This window comes from Cuculus canorus, chromosome 2 (assembly GCF_017976375.1).
Source record: "Cuculus canorus isolate bCucCan1 chromosome 2, bCucCan1.pri, whole genome shotgun sequence".
In the NCBI taxonomy this organism is placed as follows: Eukaryota; Metazoa; Chordata; class Aves; order Cuculiformes; family Cuculidae; genus Cuculus; species Cuculus canorus.
In genome coordinates, this window is record NC_071402.1 from 139,168,009 (window position 1) to 139,192,464 (window position 24,456).

Sequence of the window (24,456 nt, forward strand, 5' to 3'; positions counted from 1 at the left end):
TATTTAACTAGTTTATACTGTTCTTGCAGGGTCATCCCAAAGTTTGTGAAAAGCTGAAAGCCCTTATGGTGGAATGGACTGATGAATTCAAGAATGACCCACAGCTTAGTTTGATTTCTGCTATGATAAAAAATCTTAAGGAGCAAGGAGTTACCTTCCCAGCTATTGGTTCACAGGTATATTTATTTTTGTGATTCTTTTTGAAGTGTATCAGGAATTCTTTTTGCCCTTAATTCTGTATTTTACCATTAGTGAAGTAGTCTTGAATTCTGTAACATGTTTGGCAAACAAAAGGAAATTTCTCTTGTCTTAATAAAACATTCCTTTGAGGGGTGAAATGCTCTGATTTACTTCAGGTTTTTATATTACAGATGAATACAAATCAAAATGGTGAACAATGTTTTGTCAGGCTTTTTTTGAGTTCATTTTTTACCTTCCACTTTTGTCTAGGCAGCTGAACAGGCGAAAGCAAGTCCAGCTTTAGTTGCCAAAGATCCTGGTACGGTAGCCAACAAAAAGGAAGAGGAGGATTTAGCTAAAGGTGAGTGTATTTACTTGCTGTTCGGATGAATATATTGGTAAATATAAAATAAAGAATACATTTTCATGTGAAGAACTCTTCTTTTGTAGCTATCGAACTGTCACTAAAAGAACAAAGGCAACAGCAAACAACACTTTCCACTTTGTATCCAAGCACGTCAAGCCTTTTAACAAATCACAAACATGAAGGCCGAAAGGTTCGTGCAATCTATGATTTTGAGGCTGCTGAAGACAACGAATTAACTTTTAAAGCTGGGGAACTTATAACTATCCTTGATGACAGGTAATTTTTATAGAATTCTTATTAGGAGTATATTAGACTGTAAAAATAAATTTGAAATAATCATGTCTTTCTTATATTTTTCCATGGGAATACAATTGCAATAAAATATATTTACATATTAAATACTTTATTTTTTTACATCTTAATTTTTTTACATACGAATGGATTTGCATGAAGATCCTCATATAAAGATTTCTGTGTATATACAAACTGTGTATATTTACAAGTAATATCAATGCTTTGTACAGTGCAATTCTTAGGAAAATACCATATGAGTACGGGTTTTTTAATGTATCAGGTTTTAATTATTTTTTTTTTATCTTTAGTGATCCAAATTGGTGGAAAGGTGAAACTCATCAGGGTGTAGGATTGTTTCCATCTAATTTTGTAACAGCTGATCTTTCTGCTGAGCCAGAAATGAGTGAGTAACATTACATTTATATGTTAAGGGAGTGGTTTACTTGTAGTGGTTTACTTGTTTCCTGTCCCTTATAATATCATGAGTTCAGTTGCAAGTTAATGTGATACTCGTAAAACTGAGGAGCCCTTGCTGTGATCTCACAAACAACAGTCATATCTTTGGGTCAGACCAAGGCTGCCCAAGCTGGTGTCTACTGAAAAATATGGTGAAACCTACTGCTGGATTTGTTGGTATCTTCCCTGAGACTCATTTAACAACTGTGTTGACACATATATAGATGTAAGCAACAGCAAGTTTTTTTCCAAATTGCCTTTTTGCCTGGTTGCAATGATACATATCTAATCAAGGAAAAACTGGTCAGATTCAAAAAACCTATGTACTCTAGGTATGCAGGTTTTTTTTTTTTCTGTATATTGGCTATCTTCTTGTATTTATTTATATCTATCTAACCTACTCTAAATATTTAATAAAGATCTTAAATATTAAATCAGGTTTTAAGATGCTAGAACTAATTTATCTAAATCTGATGCGTTTGCAAGATTAATATTCTGTGATCTTAATATGAGCGTGCAAAAGCTATGAGCAGGTCTGCAGAATTACATGCTGTAGGAGTCATCTCTACTATGTTAAGACTACCTTAGAGTAGTATTATAAGAGTAGAATTTGGTAGCTTTTTCGTTGTGAACACTACTACGGATGAGCAAGATGCTTTTTCAGGTACTCTTCGATGGAGAAAGAACAGCAAAATCTGTGAACTATTGATTTTATATGTTGCTCTGGAGAAAAGAAGACTCCAGCTTGTCATAGATGATTTTACAAGTTTTCTTTTAAACCTGACTTATTAGCCCTCTTTCTCCCTATCACTGTCAATCTGGTTTTCCTGATGCCTTATTAATAGTATCTTATGTGCAGGAAGACTATGATAAATGCAGTTACTTGCTAAAACACATTTCTGTTGATCTTGTGTGAACTGATGTCTTCTTTTATGCAATGTGCAGATTTGTTTAAGAAAGTTGTTTAAGTCTATGGAAAAGGTTTTAGCCTTCAGGTATCAACAAAATATTAATTTTTTTATAAATTTTCACAATAGATGTGTCAAGTGCGAAGAATTTGGGCAACATGCTAGCTGTGTAACATTGTTTTGTTTATAAAATAAAGTCTGCCTTTTTATCTTACAGTGAAAGCTGAGAAGAAAACAGTGCAGTTCAGTGATGAAGTTCAAGTTGAGACAATAGAACCTGAGCCTGAACCAGTTTATATTGATGAAGTAAGCATGATAAAAGTACTGATTCTCAGCTGCTGGTACATTTAAATGTTTAGCCCTTTCATCCTGTACTTCAAAACCAATGTGAAAAATTAGGAGAACATAATCAAAGGAGGTTGGGAAGGAAAAGTTGATTTAATTAAAAAAAACAACCAAGCAAACTAAACCTGCAGTATTCTAGTTCGCTCATGTGTCCTGAAGTTCTTAGGAATTTCTGAAACTGATTTTGGAAACTGCATTCCATTTATCTGTTCACCTCCAGACTAGAAGCTTGATATGGAGCAATGCATTTGTTTTAAAGTTTTGATTCAAGTACTTTGGGATACCTCAGAGATACTCATCTTGAATGCTGTCTTAGATTTATTTCCAATATAATCACCGCTGTCTTCCCCCAGTCTGAAAGAGCTCTTTCCTTCTCTGAAAAATGTGAGCTTTTTGTTGCTCTATAAGTAACGTTTAGTAAGATTTGTGTAGTCTCACCGCAGGGATTCTGTAGGGTTCCCAGGAAGTCTCAGCCCATTATGTTTTTTCCTTGTCTTTCTCTTCCACCTCCTTCCTCTTCCTCTTAGGAGGCATAGAATTGTTCTCTTTAGAACTTTTCTCTCTTATGACCTTCCATTTCTTCCTCCACTAAGGTTCTGTCATTGTTTTTTTAAATGAAAAATCATTTACTACCTTCCTAAAGTCCTATTTAACTCCTCTCTCAAATGCTTTTCCTCCCAAGAGTTATTAGTGGGTAATCTGTCAAAATAGTTTATCTCAGGCCTGCCTTGAGGTGCCTTCCAGCTTTTGTCTTCTGTGATTCTGTGTTGGTTTATGCTTCAGTGTCTTGTTTTGTTTTTAAAATTAACATAGCATAATTTGTAAGGAAGCAGTTCGGTTGGCTTCTTCCTGCCTTTCCTGGGTTTAAGAAGGAAAAAACATCATTTTAGTTTCCACTTTGATATGTCTGGCCTGTTAAAGGCTATTTATTTGATAACACTTGGCTAAAAAGTGATTTTTAATAATTTACATGTAATGTTTGGTTAAGCAATACAGTTCAGTCAAAGAGTTTATGCCTGTTAACTTTCTACGCTTTGTTATTTTTATAAATGGGTTACGCTTGAACTGGTAAATCAAGGATGACTATTGGAACAGGCTGCCCAGAGAGGTGGTTAAATCACCAAACCTGGAAATAATTTAAGATGTGTAGATGTGGTGCTTAGCAACGTGGTTTAGTGGTGGACTTGGCAATGCAAGGTTAAGGGTCAGACTTGATGATCTGAAAGGTCTAAACAACCTAAACATTTCTATGACTTACTCTAAAATCAACTGTGCAAGCCCTCCATACATCATCTTAAAAGAACCCTTTCATGTATATATTATTCACATATATGTTAGTAATGACGTTGCTTATGTGCTGACAGGCCTCATTCACTTACAAAATGCAGGGTAGTTTTTCAGTGAATTTAGTTTTAAGTACCCATTTTTTTTAAAGTACTCTCTCAATGTATTCTGTCAAAACGTTTCCACTAATCCCACTAGGTGGTAGTATTGCATATGTGATAACTAGAATGGAACAATAGTAATTGCTCAAAAAGTACTGTTTAGAAGGACTTTTAGGAATAAAGGCGTATCCTGCACATTCCACTTGTTACTACTAATCATTTTTATTATTTGGCTTTTCTTTGTGCAAGCATCTTTTTTCCTGTAAAGTAGCATGTATAACTAGTGTATTTTCTTAAAGTTAGTCTACACGATTTGCAAGTCCCAGGAAATCCAAGTGGCTGTTGTAAATAGGTGCTTTAATTTACTCTCCTTAAAGTGTTGGTTCTGCCCCCTGCATATGCCCTAATTAAGCAATTTGTGTTCTAGGATAAAATGGACCAACTCTTGCAGATGTTACAAAGCGCAGATCCATCTGATGACCAGCCAGACCTCCCAGAACTGCTTCATCTGGAGGGTAAGAGAATCTCACTTTTTTTTCTGTTTTGTTTTCCTCTCTAGTAATTACCTATGTCAAAACAGATTGAAATAAAGCGGAAACTGCTTCAGCTTCATATGCACACCACCAGCATGTCTGAGGAAAGTGCCTGAGCCATAATTATCTTCTCACTTCCTGTTTCCCACATCTAAGAGGGCAAAGTGCAAAATTTTGCTTTAAAGCAAGCTCACTCCTCTCTCCAGGAAACTATATTCCATATTATTTTCGTTTTTAAGACCTGGGAATACTTAATTCAACCTTATTCATCCATTTTTTCCTTCATAGAGTAGCACAGAGTGAATTGCTAAAGGAGTTTGGAAATGCTGTGTTCGGTTTTGGGCCCCTCACTAGAAGAAGATTAAGATTCTGGAGTCTGTCCAGAGAAGGGCAACGAAGATGGTGAAGGGTTTAGAGCACAAGTCTTATGAGGCTGAGGGAACTGGGGTTGTTTAGTCTGGAGAAAAGGAGACCTTATCGCTCTCTACAACTATCTAAAAGGAGGTTGTAGTGAGGTGGGGGTTGGTCTCTTCTCCCTGGTTGTTAGTGGCAAGAAAAGGGGAAATGGCATCAAAATACACAAGGGGAGATTTAGGTTGGATACTGAGAGAAATTTCTTTACTGGAAGGGTTGTCAAGCATTAAAATAGGCTGCCCAGGGAGGTGGTTGAGTCACCATCCCTAGGGGTGTTTAAAAGACCAGTAGGTGTCATACTTGGGGACATGGTCTAGTGGTGAACTTCGCCACTAGACTCTTAAGAATTGAATTGTTTATATCTGGTTCAGGACAGAGGCAAAGAAATTCAAGGTATGCTTACCAACCAGCCTCCAGATCTGGCTTACGTTAGGATCTCCTTTCAAAATGCATTGTCAGATCATTAGAAGAATGCTGAATTTTGTATTAAACCATGGGACTACTCCTAGAATTTGATAGCTGTATTGGAGTCAGATGATTGTTCCCCAGCTACCTACAAGAGCGTTTGCCAAACGTGGCTATGTGTAGGTCTACAGTTCCATATTGAAGACTGTACTTGCTCTGCAGTCTGGTAGGGTGTGAGTAGCTATTCTTTTTGGCATAGGTTCTGGGAATTTTGTTATAACTGGATCTGGGGCTCCTACCAGTGGTGGCAAATACTGATCAACATTTGACAAAAAACCACTTCATTTTCTTCTGCCATCCAGATGTCCAGTCAGAAATGTCTATGAATTGGAGAGCTTATCTCACCATTTTCAGGAGCTCCGGGTTTGAGGTTGGCAGCAGTGCAGTCATTGTGTCAGCACACAGACATCTAAGCAATCCTTATTATACCTTTTGCAAAAAAAAACCAAATAGAACTTACACCAGGTTTTACATTGTTTCCTAGCATTTCTGCCAAAATGATACTGACCTCAGGTTCAAAGCAGCACATAAGTGCTTTTCATACAACTCCTCTTTCACCTTCAGTTGCCTTCAAGGGACATGTTTGTCATGGCTCTTTAACCCATCAGAGGCTTTCAGGACCTTATGCATCTGTAATTAGGAGTGAAGATGGTGTTCCAGAGCTGTTTGTAATGCATTTAGGTCATCTTTGATGTGTGAATCTTTTTTCTCATCTCTCAGTTCGTGTTGAGTGGCTCTTGGGACTAAACACATTGCTTTATTAGTAAATAGTTCATTGCACAGACGAGTGTGCACATTTTGCATTCTGGAGTAGGGTTAGACTGTAGTATCCCCTTTCAGCTTCCTTGTCTGTTTATTTTGCATTTGGCAAACTCCATCTTTCTGTTAGTTAACTGTGTGGTTAACTGCATAGCAGTTACCCTAACCCCACGCCCTTGTACTGAAAGCTGGCAGGGAGTGCATTTTTGCTTATTTTAATGCTTTTCCATTCTACTTGTGGTAAGTTTTTATGTTAATTTTCGCATGTTAGTGACTTGGAAAAGTCCCTTTCCCTCAATTAAGATTGTAGTGAGACAGCAATGTGCTGTTAGGGTCTTTGACGCGCAGATGATTTGAATAATTTCAACCTGTTTTCCCTTTTGCTGTTTTTATAGATAGTCTTTTTTTTTTAGTAAAGTTAATTAAGCACATTATCTAGTAGGTTGCACTGGCAGATTTTCTTCCTTGAAGAAGAGATTGCCTTTCAGATTCACCTGAACTATTTTATGCAAACTAATTTCAGCTTTACACTCCCTGGATGTTAATGTGTTTTGGTTTTGCTTTATTTTTATTTTCTTGTTAAAATGATCTTTTAAAACTGTACCACTACTGAAAACTTCAGCTGGATCTCATTCTTAAATTGTTGATGACACTACCTGTGTTACTGTAACTTTGTTGGCACACAGATCGTAGTAATGTTTTAAAAAAAATTCAGACTGGCATCAACCTATTTCTATGATACTTGTTTTAGATCTGCTTTCTGACTTGTTTTGATCTTTGATTTCTGACTTGATCTTTACTCTGTTATATTTTAATGTCTTTCTATTCTAGCAATGTGCCACCAAATGGGACCTCTCATAGATGAAAAGTTGGAAGATATAGACAGGTAAAAAAAGTCAAATATTTTGACTCAAATATAGATTCAGTCTTAGAAATACCAGTGTTGCTACTTAATGATATCTTAATTTCTGTGAATACTGGCAAAGAAAATAGGTATATTTATTAGTAACTTCTCATTTAGGAGGAAGTCTGAAGGTTTTTTTTTTTTCCTAGTGACATTATATTTTATAGTATTGTACCATTTGGTATTCTGGCACTTATCAGTCAGTATGGGTATGTTGCTTATCACGCTTCATGAAAGTTTCCCTGTGTTGTCTGTTCTCTGTTATCTGAAGTTACCTAAATTGTAGAGTAAGCTTTAAAATGTATTTTCTAGGAAACATTCAGAACTTTCAGAGCTCAATGTTAAAGCAATGGAGGCTCTTTCTTTATATAACAAATTGATGAACGAAGACCCAATGTATTCCATGTATGCAAAACTACAAAACCAACAGTATTATATGCAGTCATCTGGTGTTTCTGGCTCTCAGGTATGTAGGTAACCTTTAATAGCTATTGATGTTATCAAGTACATACTAAGCTATGGTTGAGTTCTAATAAATTATTAGTGATAAATAGTTTTTCACTTGAGCTAACTATTTATAAAACGTGCTCGAATTTTTTTTTTTACAGTATGCTTCTGTTCCTGTTTCTGTCTTTCTGTTCCCACCTCATTGCCCCCTGAGTTGGAAACCTCTTTTTATGACCTTTGTTGCCTTAATGCTAGGTTAAAATCATCTTGCTCCCTCAGAGGTAATCTCAAGTGAAAAAGCAGTGTTTTCGCACAACACAGTATGTAAAAAAAGAAAACAACAATGCAAAACAAACCCAAAAAGCAAACACCAAACCGCCAAACTTGTTTCAGCTGCAAGGTTTAGATAGTCTCCTTTTGCAGGTCCGAATGCTTTTATTGCTTTCTGTTCAGTTCTTTTTGGTCAAGGAAAAAGCACATTCTGTGCTTATGTGAGTTGCACATAAAAGTGAAGACTAAAGATTTAGGGCTTTGCATAGTGGGTTAAAGACAGTAAAGAACTAAAGGAGTACAGTTCCTGTTTAAGAATATGCCCTGCCCACCCTGAAATCAATCTCTTCTTTTACTTTCCCTTTTATTTGAAAATATCAGTAGAGAGCATTTAGCATCAAAATTACCGAAGTTAAAAATTGTAATTCCTTCATGGTAGCATTTTGATGTAATTGACTTATCTCAGAGTAGATCTTTTGTCTTATATACCATGATACTTTTAAAAGGTCTTTTAAACATTTAAATACTTTAATTCCATAGTCTAATGCACACTCACTGTTCTTTCCCTGTTTATAGGACTATGTAACATTTCAAACTGTTTTTAATAATTTACTTGCTTTTTGAGTGAGTTAAAAAAATTCAGGCCAATTTATTGTTGCCTACCCAGTATTCTATAAACATTGAAGCAGTTTGTTCTTTTTGCTTCCTATAAATATATACTTTCTTTCAGTATCTCTTAAACAAAAGAGTGTATGTTTTTGCAGTGTCATTAAGAGGAACGTTGTCTTCTGTTCCTGCGTGATAAGCAATCATGTCATGACCCTATCAAATAATTTTAATGTTTTGTAAATGGGAATATTTCTGGGGTTTCTTAAAGGGAAAAACTGGATTTAGAGGTCAAAATGAGTCAGTATAATGCTATGAAAAGTTAGGAGGTCTCATGCTTTTGCTGCCTTCTAAAATTCTTTTGTGCTATTGATTTGCCTTCTATAAATGTCATCTGAGGTTAATGATTCTTAAGACAGAAGAGCTGTATATCATTAACTTTTACATCAACTCAGTTGTTCATGAGACCTAATAATTTCCTCTATTAATTTGTGTTAAGCCAAATGATTCATGATTGAACAAAAGTATGGGACTTAAAAATTTAGTCTTGATTTAGAATAAAGCTGGCACCTATACTAGCAAGCTTTTCCCCTAGTTAGTTGTAAAACACTTTCTTATTTTCAACTGAAATTTTCTTAAGATCTCTTTTTCCCTTCTGCCCCACTCTTAACAATTTTACAACTGCAGTCTGAACAGTTACGTGAAATGATAGGTTAACTAATGATATAAAAATAATACAGTATTGGCTTTCCATTTTAATGATTCTACTTAATGAAATTTATCTAGGCATCAAAAAGTATTCCACTTCGTACCGCTATTTGTTACGTGATTTAAATCCTTCGGTATTTTCATTCAAAAGTAGCAACTCCTAATTAGTATGAGTGATAGTCATTAAAATGAAATTTGGAATGCAAGTTTTCTAGTAAACTGTTTGACCTTTCTAGTATTGGAGCCCTCAGGTTAGAAATGTAAACTGTCCCCTTTGAAAATCTGGTATTTTTTTCATATTGCATCACTTTATAGAAGACAATCAGTTGCTTTCTATTAAAACAACTGTAATAAAAGGTTTTAGAGGATTTCTTTAAGTTTCAAACTCAGATATTAAATACCAAATTTGCTTGTATTCTATTTTTAATATTTCTCTATTTAACTTCCTAGGTTTACCCAGGGCAACCTCAAAGTAATGCATATTTGGTGACAGGGAGCGCACAGATGGGCCATATTCAAGGTTATAATCTTCCTCCTGAACAACTCTCTTCTCTCAGCCAAGGCACGGTCACTCCATCTGCCAGCTCAGTGCTGCCTGGTCAGCCCGCACAGACATCTTACACAAAGTAATTTTAAATATTTTCCCATTCAAATTTAAATCAATTTAAATGTAAAGGACTACAGATAATATTTCAAGGAGTTTTTTTTTCTTACAGAAGTATAATTTTAAACACAACTGAAAGTTGGTTTAGTGCAATTATTTCTGGTGTGCTTTTTATTGGTGGTGTGTGTTTGGTAAAAATACCTGACAAACTTCAAACTTTGCTGCTGCTTTTATAATTTTTTCTAGTTTTTAATTTTGTCTTTAACATATATGTATTTCTTTGATACTAAAAAATTAGAGAAGATGATGTAGACATTACTTTTTAATTTTTTTCTTGTTTTAAGTTAACTTTTAATAATATATTAAAAATAAGTTTAATTATATAAATAAGTTATTGTGGAAGATTATCTGTTGCTTTGGCTGGCTTTGCTTTATTTCTGAGATAGCGTATACTGGATTGTTCTTTTATTTCAAATATCTTACTGTGGAAGCATGGCGGGAATTCTGCTCATTTGGGGGAAAGAAGCGTATGGGCTATGAATGCTTACTGAAGCCTATACAGCTTCCCTATATAAAGGAACTACAGGTGGCTTTCTGTTTTGAGTAGATGCCCAAAGATGCTAAGCTGCCTCTATCATGAAAAAAGTTTTGAATTGACCCTAGGAAGAAGTTAGTCTTTCTTTTACTCTGTCTATGAAGAATTTTTATTCCATAAAGTTGAGAGAGACCTGCATCTCAAGTTACTAAAGTGTTTGTTAGTCTCTGTTCTGCCAAGTTATTTATTTGGGATGGTAAGACATATATTGATAAAGTGAGTTTTTATATATTTTAACTGACTTGTTGTGCAGTCAAAGCCAGTTGATTGGGTTTTGGTTTTTTTCATTAGCAGAATGGAAGATAGATGGGATTCCATGTTGCACATTGAAATAAAACGAAGTATAGATTCACAGTCTAGTTATAAATCCATGGGAAGTGTGTTAGGTATGTTTAAATCTGAGGAATGCGATTGAGTTTTAATTGGAATATTCATTTAATACAGTTTCAAATATGCAAAATGTCCAGAGTTAAGATATTTTAGTGTGTATATCTGGAGCAGCTGAAAAAGCAATGGAGTGTTGCTGTTCTGTTGGTAAACTGTTTCATAATTCAGCTTTAATTCTTTTTTTTTCTTTTTGTTTTTTCAGCGCAATGGTTGGCTCTGTTGCCGGGAATACTTACTCTAACCAGGCTTCGGTGTATAGTCCACCACCTGCTACTGTTGATGTTGCTGCTTATCAGAATGCTGGAACTAATATGTCCCAGGTGCCAAACTATAACTTAGCATCTACACCTCTTCCACAGACAGCAGGCAGCCAACAAGCACCTCCACAACCACCACAGCCTCCACCACCTCAACAGCCACAGCATAGTTACTCACAGAAGGCTCTGCTATAGGATCCAGAACTTCTGATTCCTAATCTTCTTTAACCTCTGCTAAAGGCAGTTGGCAGTTCTGTGAGTTTCTTCCTTTAATCTCTTAAACTTTGTTTATCCTCAGCTTAATAAGAATCTATCTTGGTGAACAAGTTCAATTTGCACTGACTTTCTAGGATTTTTTTTTTTTTTTTTTTTTTTTAATTTTGCAGAGGAACGGATATACTTAGGACATTTAATTCCTTCTAAAATGCCTAAAAGTTGGTACAAGATTATTTATGTCTGGTAAAATTGGCTAGTCTGTGAAAACAACACTTGCAAACTGTTGTGGCATATATGTTATGTACATATAGTGTGTGATTGCGATAGTGGCTATTTTGTATAGCTATGGTGATCATGTGAATATATTTAACACAATGTTTAAAAATAATTTACTATTTTATTTTAATCATGAACTGACAACCATGTTTCATAGTTTTGTCTAGTTTTATGACAGATGTGTTGTCTTTTTCCAATGCAGGAGAAGCAGTAATTCTGCATATTATGGTTACACTTACAAGCTAAGGTCTATATATGGATTTACAAACTTATCTGAGTTTCATTGCTTCTTGAATTGAACACAAATGTATCATGACTATTAGACGGCTTATCTACCAAAGTAAACTAGGTAACTAGTAAGTGATTTGGGGGGATAACAGCAAATTATGATTCTGCTTCAGATATAATTAATAACTTAAAACTAATATTCAGAGGCTGCTAAACATATCATGGGACCATGCAACAGGATCTTGCATTTTATCATAAGAAGCATGTAATTTATTTTTTCCATGTTAGTTTTTACAATGAGAACTGAACTGTATTTGATGTGTGTTGGTAGAGATTTCACCAAAGACAGAGGAATTCAGTTGGAGGAAAAACAATGGAATTTTAAACTGGAACATGCAACATGATCAACACTACTTTACTCAAGTCTTCTTAATTAGAACATTGAGAGTTACAGACGTTTAAATCACTTTGCTGAACAAACCTTCAGGGCTTTATTTTATCTCTTGTGGCCTTGCTTAGCAATTTGTTCTGTTTACTGTTCTTACACAAACACTTCTGCCTTAAACATCTGTTTCAATTTCCAGTTGTACCATTTGACTCTTAGCCCTTCTATAGTCTGAATAGTATATGAGGCATCTTGTTTTCATTCACTTTCAGGTTAATTTGAATTCTTTTCTGCAGCAATGTGCATTAGCCTTTGTTAAACCCTTGCATTTCTCAGTAAATTTAGCCAGGTGGTTCTTTAAGGCATGATATTTTCTTTCTACAGCTTAGGGTGCTGCAAAAAGAAGATGGTAATGGAAGGCAACATTTAAGATATGCCTGGTGAGAGCTTCTTGTACAAAGACTGTTGTTACTTTGCATTTATATTCAATCTGTTAATGCATCCTGGTTTCCTTGTATCTTTTCCAGTGACTCTAATTCCAATTAGAGCAATACTTGATGGCTTCAAGATCAGATCTGTGTTTTGAGTCTTGTTAGTGTGTATGTCAGAAATCGTTCACTTTTGTGTACTATATTTTCGTGTGATGCTTCTGGAATTAAATGTTGCAGTTGTACATTGTACTATGAGCTGACCTCAGCGATCCCATACACTCCTGCATCTCTTTACGGTTACCTAACATGCCTTTGTTTCACTCTTTTAATAGACGCTGGTGTTGACGCTGATTTTTTGCCTGTTAATGCTTTCCAGTGACTGCTGTGCATGACTTCTAACTGGGGTGGTTAGAAAACATGCCCATAGCTGATGTGTTCCAGTTGGGGATGTTCTAGCTAGCTGGCTGGGTTGATACTAGTATTTTCACGTATTGTTCTTCTCCAGAATTCTTTAGCACCTTCACAGACTGTCTTTACTTCAGTACTTGGTGTCATCCCAAAAGCCTAAGGAATTTGAAAGGAAACACGAAAAAAGAAATGTCCCACATATTGTGTAATAATTTTTTGATAGATTGAAAAGGAAACTACTACACACTCTTTCTAAAGTAGTATTTATATAGTGTTCTCTGTATGCTTTACATACCTTATTTCAAATCAGAGACACAATATATATACCAATGTATAATTTCTACACAAAAGTGAAAATAACTGTTTCCTCCATAGTTCTTAGGCCGTGATTCAAGGAGAAGCTTGAAGCATCATAATGGTCCAGCCAACGTTGACTACTTGTATTCCTAGGTTTTCACGTGTTGTCACATGTTGCCTAATATAGACCTATGGAATTTCTGTACCAAAACGGCTCTGCAAAAGTACTTTTTGTTACCAATTTGCATTTGTTTTTTAAATTTTTGATGTCGCTTTTCCTTTACACACAGAAACGCATGTTACTGGTTTCTCTTTTGAACACTGACAACTTATGTGTATCTTAAGTTTTTCTGCTTTCCAAGTTACTTATTTGGGGCATTTATCCATCTTTAAGAAAATTAAAATGACTAGAAAACACTTTCTAAAATGCAGTGCCACTGTAAATTCAGTGTAATAAAACTTGTGGAAACAAAGATGGGCACTTCCTTTACACACTTATTAGTCACTGCTTCAAGGTATCTCCAGTAACAAATTGTGGATTTTAGTTGATTTTGTATCAGTTTTCGTTGTCCACAATTGGTGCAGTAGGTCACTGCGTGTTTAGGTTCAGAGTCTTAGCATTTCTGTTGCATACTACAGTTTCCATTTCAGATGCAATTTTCAGCTGTATTACTTCATGTTGATTTTTCTCATTTATGAGAACAGATGATTTTGTCCTCTCGCCTGATTGTGTCCCATATGGCAGATTCTCTGAAGTGATACTCCCTGCCTTGCTAGATGCTGCCTTGCAGAAATTCCTTCACTCATCTTTCTTGCATCCTTTCTAACTGATAATTTAGCAATTCTGTTTCAACTCACTTTGTCTCTGCTGGTTTAGTAGCATTAACCTGGAGATGCTGGGGCTTCTCTGCTATGATTTATTCTGAGATCTCTCATTTATGCATTGTTTTAACCAAGTTTGTGTGTGTTTTGTCTCACTGTGGTATTGAACACTGAAATATGGACATGTACAGCTGCTGTATGAAAAGCTTTTTAGCAAATGAATAAAATGTCAGAAAATTAATCCATTGGAAGATTAAGAATCCCTAGAAATTGTTATTCATGTTCCAATAGAAGATTTGAAATTTTTGAATGTCTTGATTCTTTACATGTAAATTGTCAATGAAAGGCTAAAATGTTTTCATAATATTTTGTATAACCCTTTGTTATTTAACTCTTTCATAAAGGAATACAAAAATGTTAATTAACTTCAGAAGGTATATTTTAGTGGCTTGGTTATCATGAACTGGAGCAAACTTTGGAAAGTGCCTTCTGTGCGTTTCTCTTCTATAATATAAACAAAGCTTGTTTACACATGTGTATCATCTCAGTTTATGTGGGCATAACAAAGATGTCAAGATTTACTGTAAAACATCCCAGGAAACATACTGAGGCAGTGTGTTAAAATTTGCTAAATTGATGTCATGGTAGTGTGTTCCAGAGCGAGCAGCTGCAGGAATGGTTGCAATGTATTTACCCACTTTTATTTCATGACTGGTACCCATGTAGATCTGTATTTAATGTCATTGTCCAAAGTACAAATAGACAACAGCAAAACAGCAGTAAAAAGGAACAAAATGTAAGAATTACTACATGCTTCCCAAGAGGTGTGGAGCAGCATATTGCCCTCATGGTGCAGTTTTATTCCTGGCTTTTGAGAGTGGAGACAGGGACAGATCTGAATTTGAGTAACCAGAACTTCAGAGAATTTTTCCAGATTATAAATGCCGTGATGTAACAAAGGAGATAAATTTGCTTTTAACAGCATGTACGTATTCTGCAGATCAAATCTAGGCTGATACTATAGTTCTCTGATTTCTTCTAGATGGCAGGAACATCAGATTTACACTGGAGAACTGCTTAATACCTCATTCTTGCAATGTTTTTTGTATTTTCTCTAATATCACTTACCTTATTTTTCACTCATATTTCAAAGCTATCTGTGCAGTCTTTACATATAAAGGTCTTACCTTATTCCTTGTCTGCTGGGTTTCACAGAATGAAAATGAACATCTCTAATTACAACAGCTACAATGGCACTTTGAATTACAGAACTACAGCTTCCTTTGGAGAAAATGCTTGTATCTGTCTTGAAGAACAAGGGAACATAATTTTTCCAGTTAAAAATTAGAAGGAGGTATTTTTTTTAAAGGGTAAAGTAAAAGTTAAAAAAAACCTCCCATGCTAACAGCAGGCAGAATCATTTTTTTACTCTGTTACGCAAAAGTATTAAATTTGACCAGTTTCACACTACAGATACTCCTTTTTCATTTTCAGCTGCAGTAAAGAATAATAACCTTTATGTGTATACTATCCAACACCATAGTAAAACATGGGAAGGCCCTGACATTTGAACTTGCTTCAATATGTTAAAAACACTACATAAGTTTTGAAGCTTCGTTTCTTAAATTGGGGCGTTTGCATTTACAAACATTCCATTTGATACTATGTAAAATTGCAGATATCAAGTTCACTTTTCATGCTGCTGCCTTGGCAAAAAGGTGGTAGAACTTTTTGTTCTTTTATCCTGCATGTACTTCTGAAAATCCAAATAATTTTTATCTTTGTCATGAAAAAGAAAAGAAGCCTGCTGCAGTCTGTTTTGGTTTCAATAAAGTGTACACAGTAGCAAAGTGCATTTTTTGGTTTTGTTTGTTTTGATGCTTCCTCTGATGTTGGCATATGTATATATTTAGATATACTGCACTGTTGTACAAGAACTGTTTTAGTAAATAACACTTTGTAAAAACTGTTTGGTTTGGTATGAATGCAAAATATTAAAGTTGGAGTATTTAGTTCATTACGTTGCAAAGTCAATTTATAAATTGCATGGAAAAATAATCAGAAAAGAAATTCCTTTGCTGGAAGGACTTGGAGATACAGTAGGCAAGGTCTGTTAGATGTACTTAGCTCAAATTTTCACCAGGTTAGCAGTTGCACTTTGCATCCTCCTTACAGAAGTGCTGAATATCCATCAGAATAATGTGGTGTGGTTGGTAAAGCCTGTCACCAGAGAGGTGACAAACTCATTTGATGGGTCAGTGTCTCTATTTACCACTTTTTGGCTATAGCAAGCACATATATCAAGAAGAGGATCCCTTCAATGTATCCATGCCTGGGCCACTTAATTTTGTGCAGTTTATTCTATAGTGGGTTTCTAAGCTAGATTTACTAATAAGCAAACAAATCTGCCCTCTCTGCTACTGAAATCACACTAGAATCTATTTCTGGCCAGTTGTGATTGATGCTGCTGTTGACTCATGCATCCTCAGGTATTTGTGGATTATGCAGATGTATTTTATTTTTGCAAACTGTGTGTCAGACTGTCACAATTTACTGTGTTTCACAGAGGGTGTGAACATTCAGTTCCCTTGGTTTTAATGTCGTTTAGACTTGTGAAAATGTCCCCACATTATCCTTCTTCTTTGTTCCCCTGGTGGCATACTCTTATAGCCGCTGCTGAAGAATTGTGGCAGAGTTCGTTTAGCCAAACTTGGCAGCAAAAAACACATGACCAGAGGAATATAATATAATTTACATTAAAATGTGTTTTAGCTAAGAATTAATGCAAGTCTCGGCTCAGCTGAGGACAGAAGTCATGGTTTCCTGGAACTATGCAAGAACACAGGGTCAGTACCAACCATCTCACTGAAACATGCTACTGAAATGTTCAAATATATTTTTCAGAGAAACCGTAGGTGGTTAAAAGACTTGTGTTAAGGGTGTGTACCTCCTGGTACAGTGAGGAAAAACAAATAGTGAAGATTTTTTTGCTTTGACAGAGTCCTCGATCTTACTTCGTAGCAAATTTCTTGGCAGCTTCCATGGAATCATGATTTATATTCTCTGATTTTGTGGATAAGGACAATGAAGTAGGATTCAGCATTAGTACTTTTTAAAACTCTTCCCTCTCACTTAACTATAAAGTAGGTAATTTTAATTTAGTAATTTATCTTACTAAGCTTGTTTTCTCTCAAAGCAGACATGCTTTTTTACTCTTAAGCACAACTTATCTTCCGGATAATCAAGGCTTCCTGAAAACGTCAGCTGTTCCTTCCAAGGTTGTGGAGTTCCACTGATCACTTCAGGGGGCAGTTATTTGCCTTGGTTGTCCAAACCAGTCTCTAGTTTTGCTTCTTCCAAGAACTAGACTCCTTTGAATTTGTCTGTCCATGTGGCTTAAACTGAGACCAGATTTGTTGCTCAGGTTTCTTTATTCAGGACAGATAGTAGGTAGCAAGCAACCAAATGCATAGCTGCAAAAAACGCTTGAGCTGAGCAGCGTTCAGTGAGGTCCTGTAGCTCAGCAGTGATAATGCAAAGAATCCAAATCCCAGCTCTCCTGTACATATATTCAGTCAGTTCTATATACTATGTATTTCCTAATAGTTATCTCCCTCTTTCATACTTCCATATGCTTTCTCATACTTGATACTTATAGTAGGTATGCAAATGATACTAAAGGTTAGTAAATCATAAATTTAATTAATTTTATGTGTACATGTATATTTCTTTGGACACTTCCACTCTGCAGATTGTCCTTCCACAACAATACAGGTGTCTTGGGGAGCCTTTAAGTTGTTTCCTGAAATGAAGACAGTCCTGCTCTTTAATCTCTGAAGTACTATCTCTTTCCCTCATCACTGGTTCAATCAAACAACTGCTATAATTGGGCTGTGTATTTTTCAAATATCTGTAATGTTGCTTTGGTCTACAGCATATTCTCAATATAGCACCTTGCCATTAACTTTGGATCATCACTTTCTGATTCCCTTTATTTTGTGTTCACCAGTGGTACTGTTTCACAAGGGAGTTGACCAGATTTCAGCTCAGAAAAAGAGCATCTTTGTTCTTTGGGACTGAAGGTTAGTTCCAAATGTTTTAATGATACAAGCTGATAGTTAAATCCAATTTGCTATTTTTATCCATTACCGTATTGAGGCAATTACTTTAGTATGTGACAAGTCCATCATAAATTTTTATGAGTGATTCACCATACGTTGTGCATTGCTTTTAAGAATTGGATTATGGTTATACAATCCCAGGGATGATTTCAGCCTTCATTCCTGCTAGACAATGCCTTAAACGGCTTTTGCAATCGTGTTTGTTTCTGCTAGAGCCTTTGTACATTCTTTGAACTCGTTTGTCACAAAGGACTTCATATGAATGGGGGGATGTAGGAGAAAGTTGATTGTTAATAGTGTAAAAGCAGGCTGTTCTGACTCTGCATTTATCAAAGTTTGTGTCTAGATTTTTCAGGTGTTAATTTCCAAAGTGAAAGCCTGTCCTTTGAGAGCATACGCTATTTCTGCAACTTCCTGAAAAACAAAAAACTACATCTGTGACAAATAGGGTTGCGCTTCCAGAACACCGTGGATTGCTGTGGCAATGAAGTATTTTCTTTATTCTGCAGTGCAATTTTTACAACACAGGTAGATGAAGACCCTAACCTTTACCAAGAATAAGTCAAGATAGTCAGTGCTGCTGGGACTGTTCTCTTTGACGTGTCCTGGCCTCATCTATCTTTGAAAATGAACTGCTAGAAAGATATTCTGTTATAGAACGGTTCTAAAAATAACAACCAAAATCTCACAATCAGCTCTTTATTTCTTTCTTATACTTTACTCAGGAGGAGGCTGTTCTAATTATTTTAGTTGTAGCATTTAGCTAGAGCAAATAGAATAGATTTAAGTGTTTAGAAGTAAATGCTCTCATTTGGAAGCTGTTGTTTTAAAGTGTCATACTGTGCTGAACACAATTTTCTGATGGAAATGTCTCTCTGCCTAATTAGCCGAGCCTATTAAGAAGTGGAATTTGTAATAGACCTTGTAAGAGTTTCCAGCTAAGCATAATCTATCATGTTTGTGCATTTTTATCATGGTGTTTGTGTTACTATTGTGTTATTTGTTCCCTCCTCATATTTTTCTAGTATTATTTGGGATAACTTTAATGATTATTTTTTCTAATAGAGTTTACATAAAGGCAACTCCCAGCTATAAGAGAATCACATTCATAAAACATGGAGCCAGCAATGGGTCCAAGTGCAGCACATTTGTAATCATGTTGGGAGTGCCCATCCTACTCCACAAAATACTCTATTTAAAAAGCCTCTTTCACCAAACCCCTTTTTTTTTAAAAAAAAAATTATTTCAGTATTAGCTGGAAAAAGTCTTTTCTTTCTCCCATTTGTATTGGCTCTTTTTAAAATAAATCAAGAACTCTTGCACACAAAACCATGGTGAACTTGACATTTCTCTCCTATTATCTGTCTTACCTACTCCTTCCTATGTTTACATTTTCTTTGGATTTTTATCCTAACAAACCTCAGCTGTCCTGGTCTCAATGCCCAGCAAGTCTTCCAGGCTGCAGCCAGTTATGTGACGCACAACTCTACTCAGTATCTAGAAATAATGGTTCGCTATGGAAGATTTGCTGCCAAATCCTCCTGTAGCCTGCCAGGAATCTTGTTGCCACTGTAGTAATTTATGGTCACTGCATTTGTTTCTGGCTGTTCTTTTTACTAGCTTTGATTTTTAAAATGCTTCAGAACTAATGGGTACTTTGCAGTTCCCTCTTCTCCCAAGTTCAGAGAGAACTGTGTTGCTTGAAGAACTTGAGCATATGTTGAATTGGAGTGTGTCATGACAGCGACAATGTCCCAAGAATCTATTGGAATTTTGTATAATCATCTCAATTTAACATCTTATAGCCAGCCAGGCGGTGCTGACTGCATTCAGTTTATGAACTTGGAACTCCTCCCTGTTTTGTTTCTGAAAGACATTTGAGTCAGAGACAGAGCCCAACAGGGAGCAGCTCTGATCGGAATTATTTTCAGTTTGTATTTTTGATAAAAAGCAAGATAAGCGCCACACATTCCCTGGATGTGTTCCAAGAAATCCAGATCAAAATACCTGTGCTATTGTGGACCTCCATAACCTGTGGAACTGGTATGCAAAGGGATGATGCCGGAGGTATGACTCCACATCATTATTTTGAGAGTGCTCCAGGCTGAATGCAGTGCTGCGTGCATGCTCATCCTAAACAAGGGACTGGAAGGTCTTAGGTGCTGGATGATGGATGCCTCTGGAGTTAATTTTCTGTATCCTTACCAATAGCAAAACAGTTGTTATTACAGCTGCAATGCAGTTTGCACATATAGGCAGCACTCAGGAAAAAGAGTGTTGACCTCCTACATAGGCAATTTTATTTTTGAAGGGTCCACTGTCCTATTAAGGAATATGACCTGGTTCATTACCACCAGACTGGTTTCTATCAGCAGTCCTGCTGCATGTTCCAAACCAGTAAATCCTGTAGGCTTGAGAATCTTTCTTATCGACACAGTCTGAAAAAAACCCCTCTCTTTCATGTTTTCCTCCTAAGCCCTGGGATCCTTCAGGACAGCTATAGCATCATGTATATACTGAAAGATTATTTAAGCCCACTTTCTCCACTGCATTTACTGGAATATCAAGATTGCCTGTTTTTTTCTACTTCCATAAAAGGCACAAAGTTTTAAATTGTCCTTTAGGGTTAAAAAAACAAAAACAAACTTGGCCACTGTGGTGCAATAGTCTTGGGTTGATTTATTTTAAGAATAAAAATTAATCCACCATAAAAACAGTATCAGCAGCAAAACTACAGAGTCTATGTTCCATTTGAGAAGGTTGGTAAAGGAGGGTATTTGTCTTTTTTGATAGGAGGATGCTGTACTTAGGTATTGATAAAGATGTCACTTCTACATCTGCTTTGCCTGTTTGCCCAGGTAGTAATCTTTGCTTCACTGATTCTTTGATCTTTCACTGATTGTGACTCCCAATGCAAAACTGTAGACAACGTTGTCCCATAAAATGGATGTCTTGACTGCAGATCTAGCCTTTCATAATTACCTAGAAACACTTATTTTGTCTGAATTCCTCAGCTAAATGAGCCTTGTTATCCGTAGCTCACTACAAGTAGTTGGGCTATTTTAGTTTTCACTTTTAATACTTGTTTGCCTTGCAGAATAGAAGGGGCAGATGTAGAAAGAATCTCTGGTAAAACATGGAGCATAGTCAATATTTTTGGGTAACTGTTGTGGTTTGAGTTAAAGTAGGATCAGTTTATGACTCCTAGCTCAATTGCTCTAAGTAACTTGTTCTCTGAAAGCAAACTACATGTTTTTGAGATGGTGTTCTTCTCTAAAAGTGATAATGCAGGGCGTTGGTATGCAAAAAGGCTAAAGTTTATATTTATTCCTATACTAACAAAGGCCATCCTTGAGCACCTGCGAGGAGGGGCAATAGGGCAGGTGACCCTAAACCGACCAACAGAGTATTCCATCTCATATATATTATGCTCAGTATAGAACTGAGACATCACGAGGATCTCACCTTCTGTGATGACTGATGTCCAGTGAGGACCTCGTCTGTCTGGTTGCTCCTGATTCCTGATCTGTGTCTTCCTTAATCCAGTTCCTGAGTCCAGCTCCTTCTTAGCTGTAGACCCATTCCCTCATGTCTGCTCTGCAGTATCTTTGGTGATGTACAGTCATTGAGGGGTGGGTCAGGGGTGTGATCTCCTATATTTGTATATATTTTTCATCATCATTATTATTCTTTCATTAAAGCTGTAGTTTTAATTTCCAACCCACAAGTCTTTTTCCTCTCATTTCCCTTTCCCCTTCCCCTGGGGGTGGGAGTAGGGCATTTAGGAGCCAAACTGCATGGTTTTAGCTGCCAAAATTTAGCTGGGCTTGGGCTAAGTTGTGACGGTGATGTACTTAGGAACAGCAACAAGCAAGAGACCATATTGAAATGGATTTAAACTCTTCTTTTAGTATTCACCGACAACATTCGTCAAGCGTAATTGAGTATGATATGTGGGGTAGGGTCTCAAGGACTAAAGTGTGGTGGAGAGAATGAAGGAAAAAAGTAAATGAGCACTTGAAGTGCATGATGCAGTCAGGAAAGACAAAGAAGAAAGACGACTTTGTGCAAATAAATGAATCTTATATGAAAGCTTTGTGTCTAGAAGGACACAAACTTCAAATAGAGAGGATTCACCCTCAATTGTCTGTAAACCAAGTCGTTTTTAAAGTCTATGTAAAAAGTGAACTCTTCTTGTTATAAAAGAATTGCAGCATGTTCTGTAATGTTAAGAGACTTAAAGAAGTTTCCTGCTTTGGGTGCAGTAGTTAAGTACCTCACCTAGGAGAACTTTTAAAACAAAAAATAATTAAGGCTATATAGGCAAGTATTTTTGGACAGTATTCCAACTCCTATGGAATACAACGTTCTGAGCACCTCAGTGTTCATCTTCAGTTGCTTACATTTGCACTGAGTAGTTTGTAGGGAAATCTGGTTTTATGTTTTATGAACCACTTCAGCTTTCTTCCTATGCTTGCTCTTTGCTACTTGGCTCTCAGCTTTAAGAGTGTAAAGGAAGCATGGGATGTGTATATGGAGCATGGTTTACTATATCCTGCTTCTCTGCCTGTGTGACATTTGCTGATTTGGTTTCCTGTAAAAAATGATACATCAGCTCACTTCTGGTCATAGATAACAGGCAGGAAGAGCTGCCAGGACTCCCAAGAAGAATAGTCTGTATAAATCCTCCAGCAAAGAGGTGAAGTGACTATTTTTATTTTAGGAAGAAAATGCAAATGTTGTGTTTTGATACCGCAGAAGGAAGCTGTTCTCAGAAAATACAGATATTTTAAGGTGTTCATGATTTCAAACCCATTGCTGTACAGAATGCCTAGATGACAACATGAGTATGAAATGAAATGAGAAAAGAAATTGTCATGTCATTGCTAGCTTGATTGCTTGGCAGGCTGCCCACCATGGGTCTGCCTGAGCAGTTACACAGTGTACTGGGTGAAATAACAAATGGCACAGCTGCTGTTGTACCTCCAGAAACAGACTGTGAGGAACTCTTGTACTGAACTGAATACTCCAGATGTCTAATTTCTGGTACTGTTAGTGAAGGTAACCTAGTTTGGTTTAACTGCAGATAGCACACTCAACTATTGGTCAATGAAAAATCTACAATTTATCTACAGACTCTTGCAGTACTTTAAATGACAAAAGTGCTTTAAAATATTAAGAAGTTTCTTTTTAAACGCCCTAAGATGGAACATCATCTCTGAAATGGTGGAGTTGGCAAAGACACTGGTCTTGACAAAAAGAGTCCAAAAAGAATGAAATCCCTACCCTATCACAAAATTATAACCTGTCAGAGTAATTGTTTCCATTTGATTTTTTTCTGATTTAACTGCCACTTAATCAGTTTTTAGACTTCACATCTAGGATTAAACTAACAGCTAGGTTTCACATTTTCAAAGTCATTTTGATTTTTAACTCTCACTGAAATAAGGCATTAAAATAATCCAGCCATAACTGTGGCCAATCTCTTGCTGCTTTGGGATTATTATGGCTTTATTCTAGGCACTTTATACATTTTACTGTGTGTTCTTTCCCATGTTCCCATGTGTGGTTTGGTGTTTTTATTTTGTTTTGTTCTGTTTTCTAACTTTGTCTTACATAAGAAATTTCTTGTCTATCTATGGAAATATCTACAGAAGTTTAAGTCAGTATAAGCAACTTGTATCTGTATGAAAAAATGAAGATGAAGGCTCTCCTGGTAACTGGACCATTGCTGTTTGACCACGGGGCAGGTACAGGATTATTTCAAAGGAGAGAAAGGGAGAGTGTACGAGGCCTCTCAGCCCTACAGCGCTGTGGATGTCCACATGTGTGAGCGCTGACCCCCATTACTGGTGCAAAAACGGAGATAGCAGTTGCAGACAATAGTATGGTACTCTGAGATGTTTTGCAGAGCAGGACATGTTTCAGCTAGGGCCCAGACTGGGTGCTGTTGTCTAATGTTTTGGTCTTTTACGTGGTTTTCAGAACCACGTTCAAATTTGTCTCCCTGCTGTTCTGAGAAAGCCTTCATGATTGTACTTTACTGCTCACTCTGCAAACAAGTTTTACCAGGAGAAACATTACAGCCGCCCCTATGAGCGGTCATCATTTTACGAGTACAGATTGACCTACACATAATGCTACATCAGCAGATCTTAACTGGTGAAATGTGGCACGCAGTGACTGCACTGTACGCCACAAGCATGCAGAAAACCGGTAGTGGGGTTAAATTCCAGGCACTCTGGATTCTAGTCCAATGTGCACATAATGAGAGTACTGCTTCCCTGGATTCAAAATCTCTTGGCATAGATCCCAGACTCTGGACTACTTCCCTTTCAGATTTTACAAAGTCAATATTCATAAATATTCTCAAGGAAATGCCTGTTGA

At 36.4% G+C, this 24,456-nt stretch overlaps 1 protein-coding gene across 1 annotated transcript in view; it reads left to right on the plus strand.

The window, feature by feature from the left end:
- Positions 1-17,934, plus strand: part of STAM (signal transducing adaptor molecule) — a 40,384-nt gene extending 22,450 nt beyond the window's left edge. Inside the window, exons 5-14 of the mRNA XM_054059094.1 lie at positions 30-176; positions 451-541; positions 631-823; positions 1,150-1,244; positions 2,423-2,511; positions 4,363-4,450; positions 6,938-6,992; positions 7,323-7,476; positions 9,492-9,667; positions 10,830-17,934. Coding sequence (XP_053915069.1) covers positions 30-176; positions 451-541; positions 631-823; positions 1,150-1,244; positions 2,423-2,511; positions 4,363-4,450; positions 6,938-6,992; positions 7,323-7,476; positions 9,492-9,667; positions 10,830-11,079 — 1,338 coding nt within the window. The 3' untranslated portion in view covers positions 11,080-17,934. The remainder of the gene's footprint in view (positions 1-29; positions 177-450; positions 542-630; positions 824-1,149; positions 1,245-2,422; positions 2,512-4,362; positions 4,451-6,937; positions 6,993-7,322; positions 7,477-9,491; positions 9,668-10,829) is intronic.
- The last annotated feature ends 6,522 nt before the right edge of the window (positions 17,935-24,456 follow it).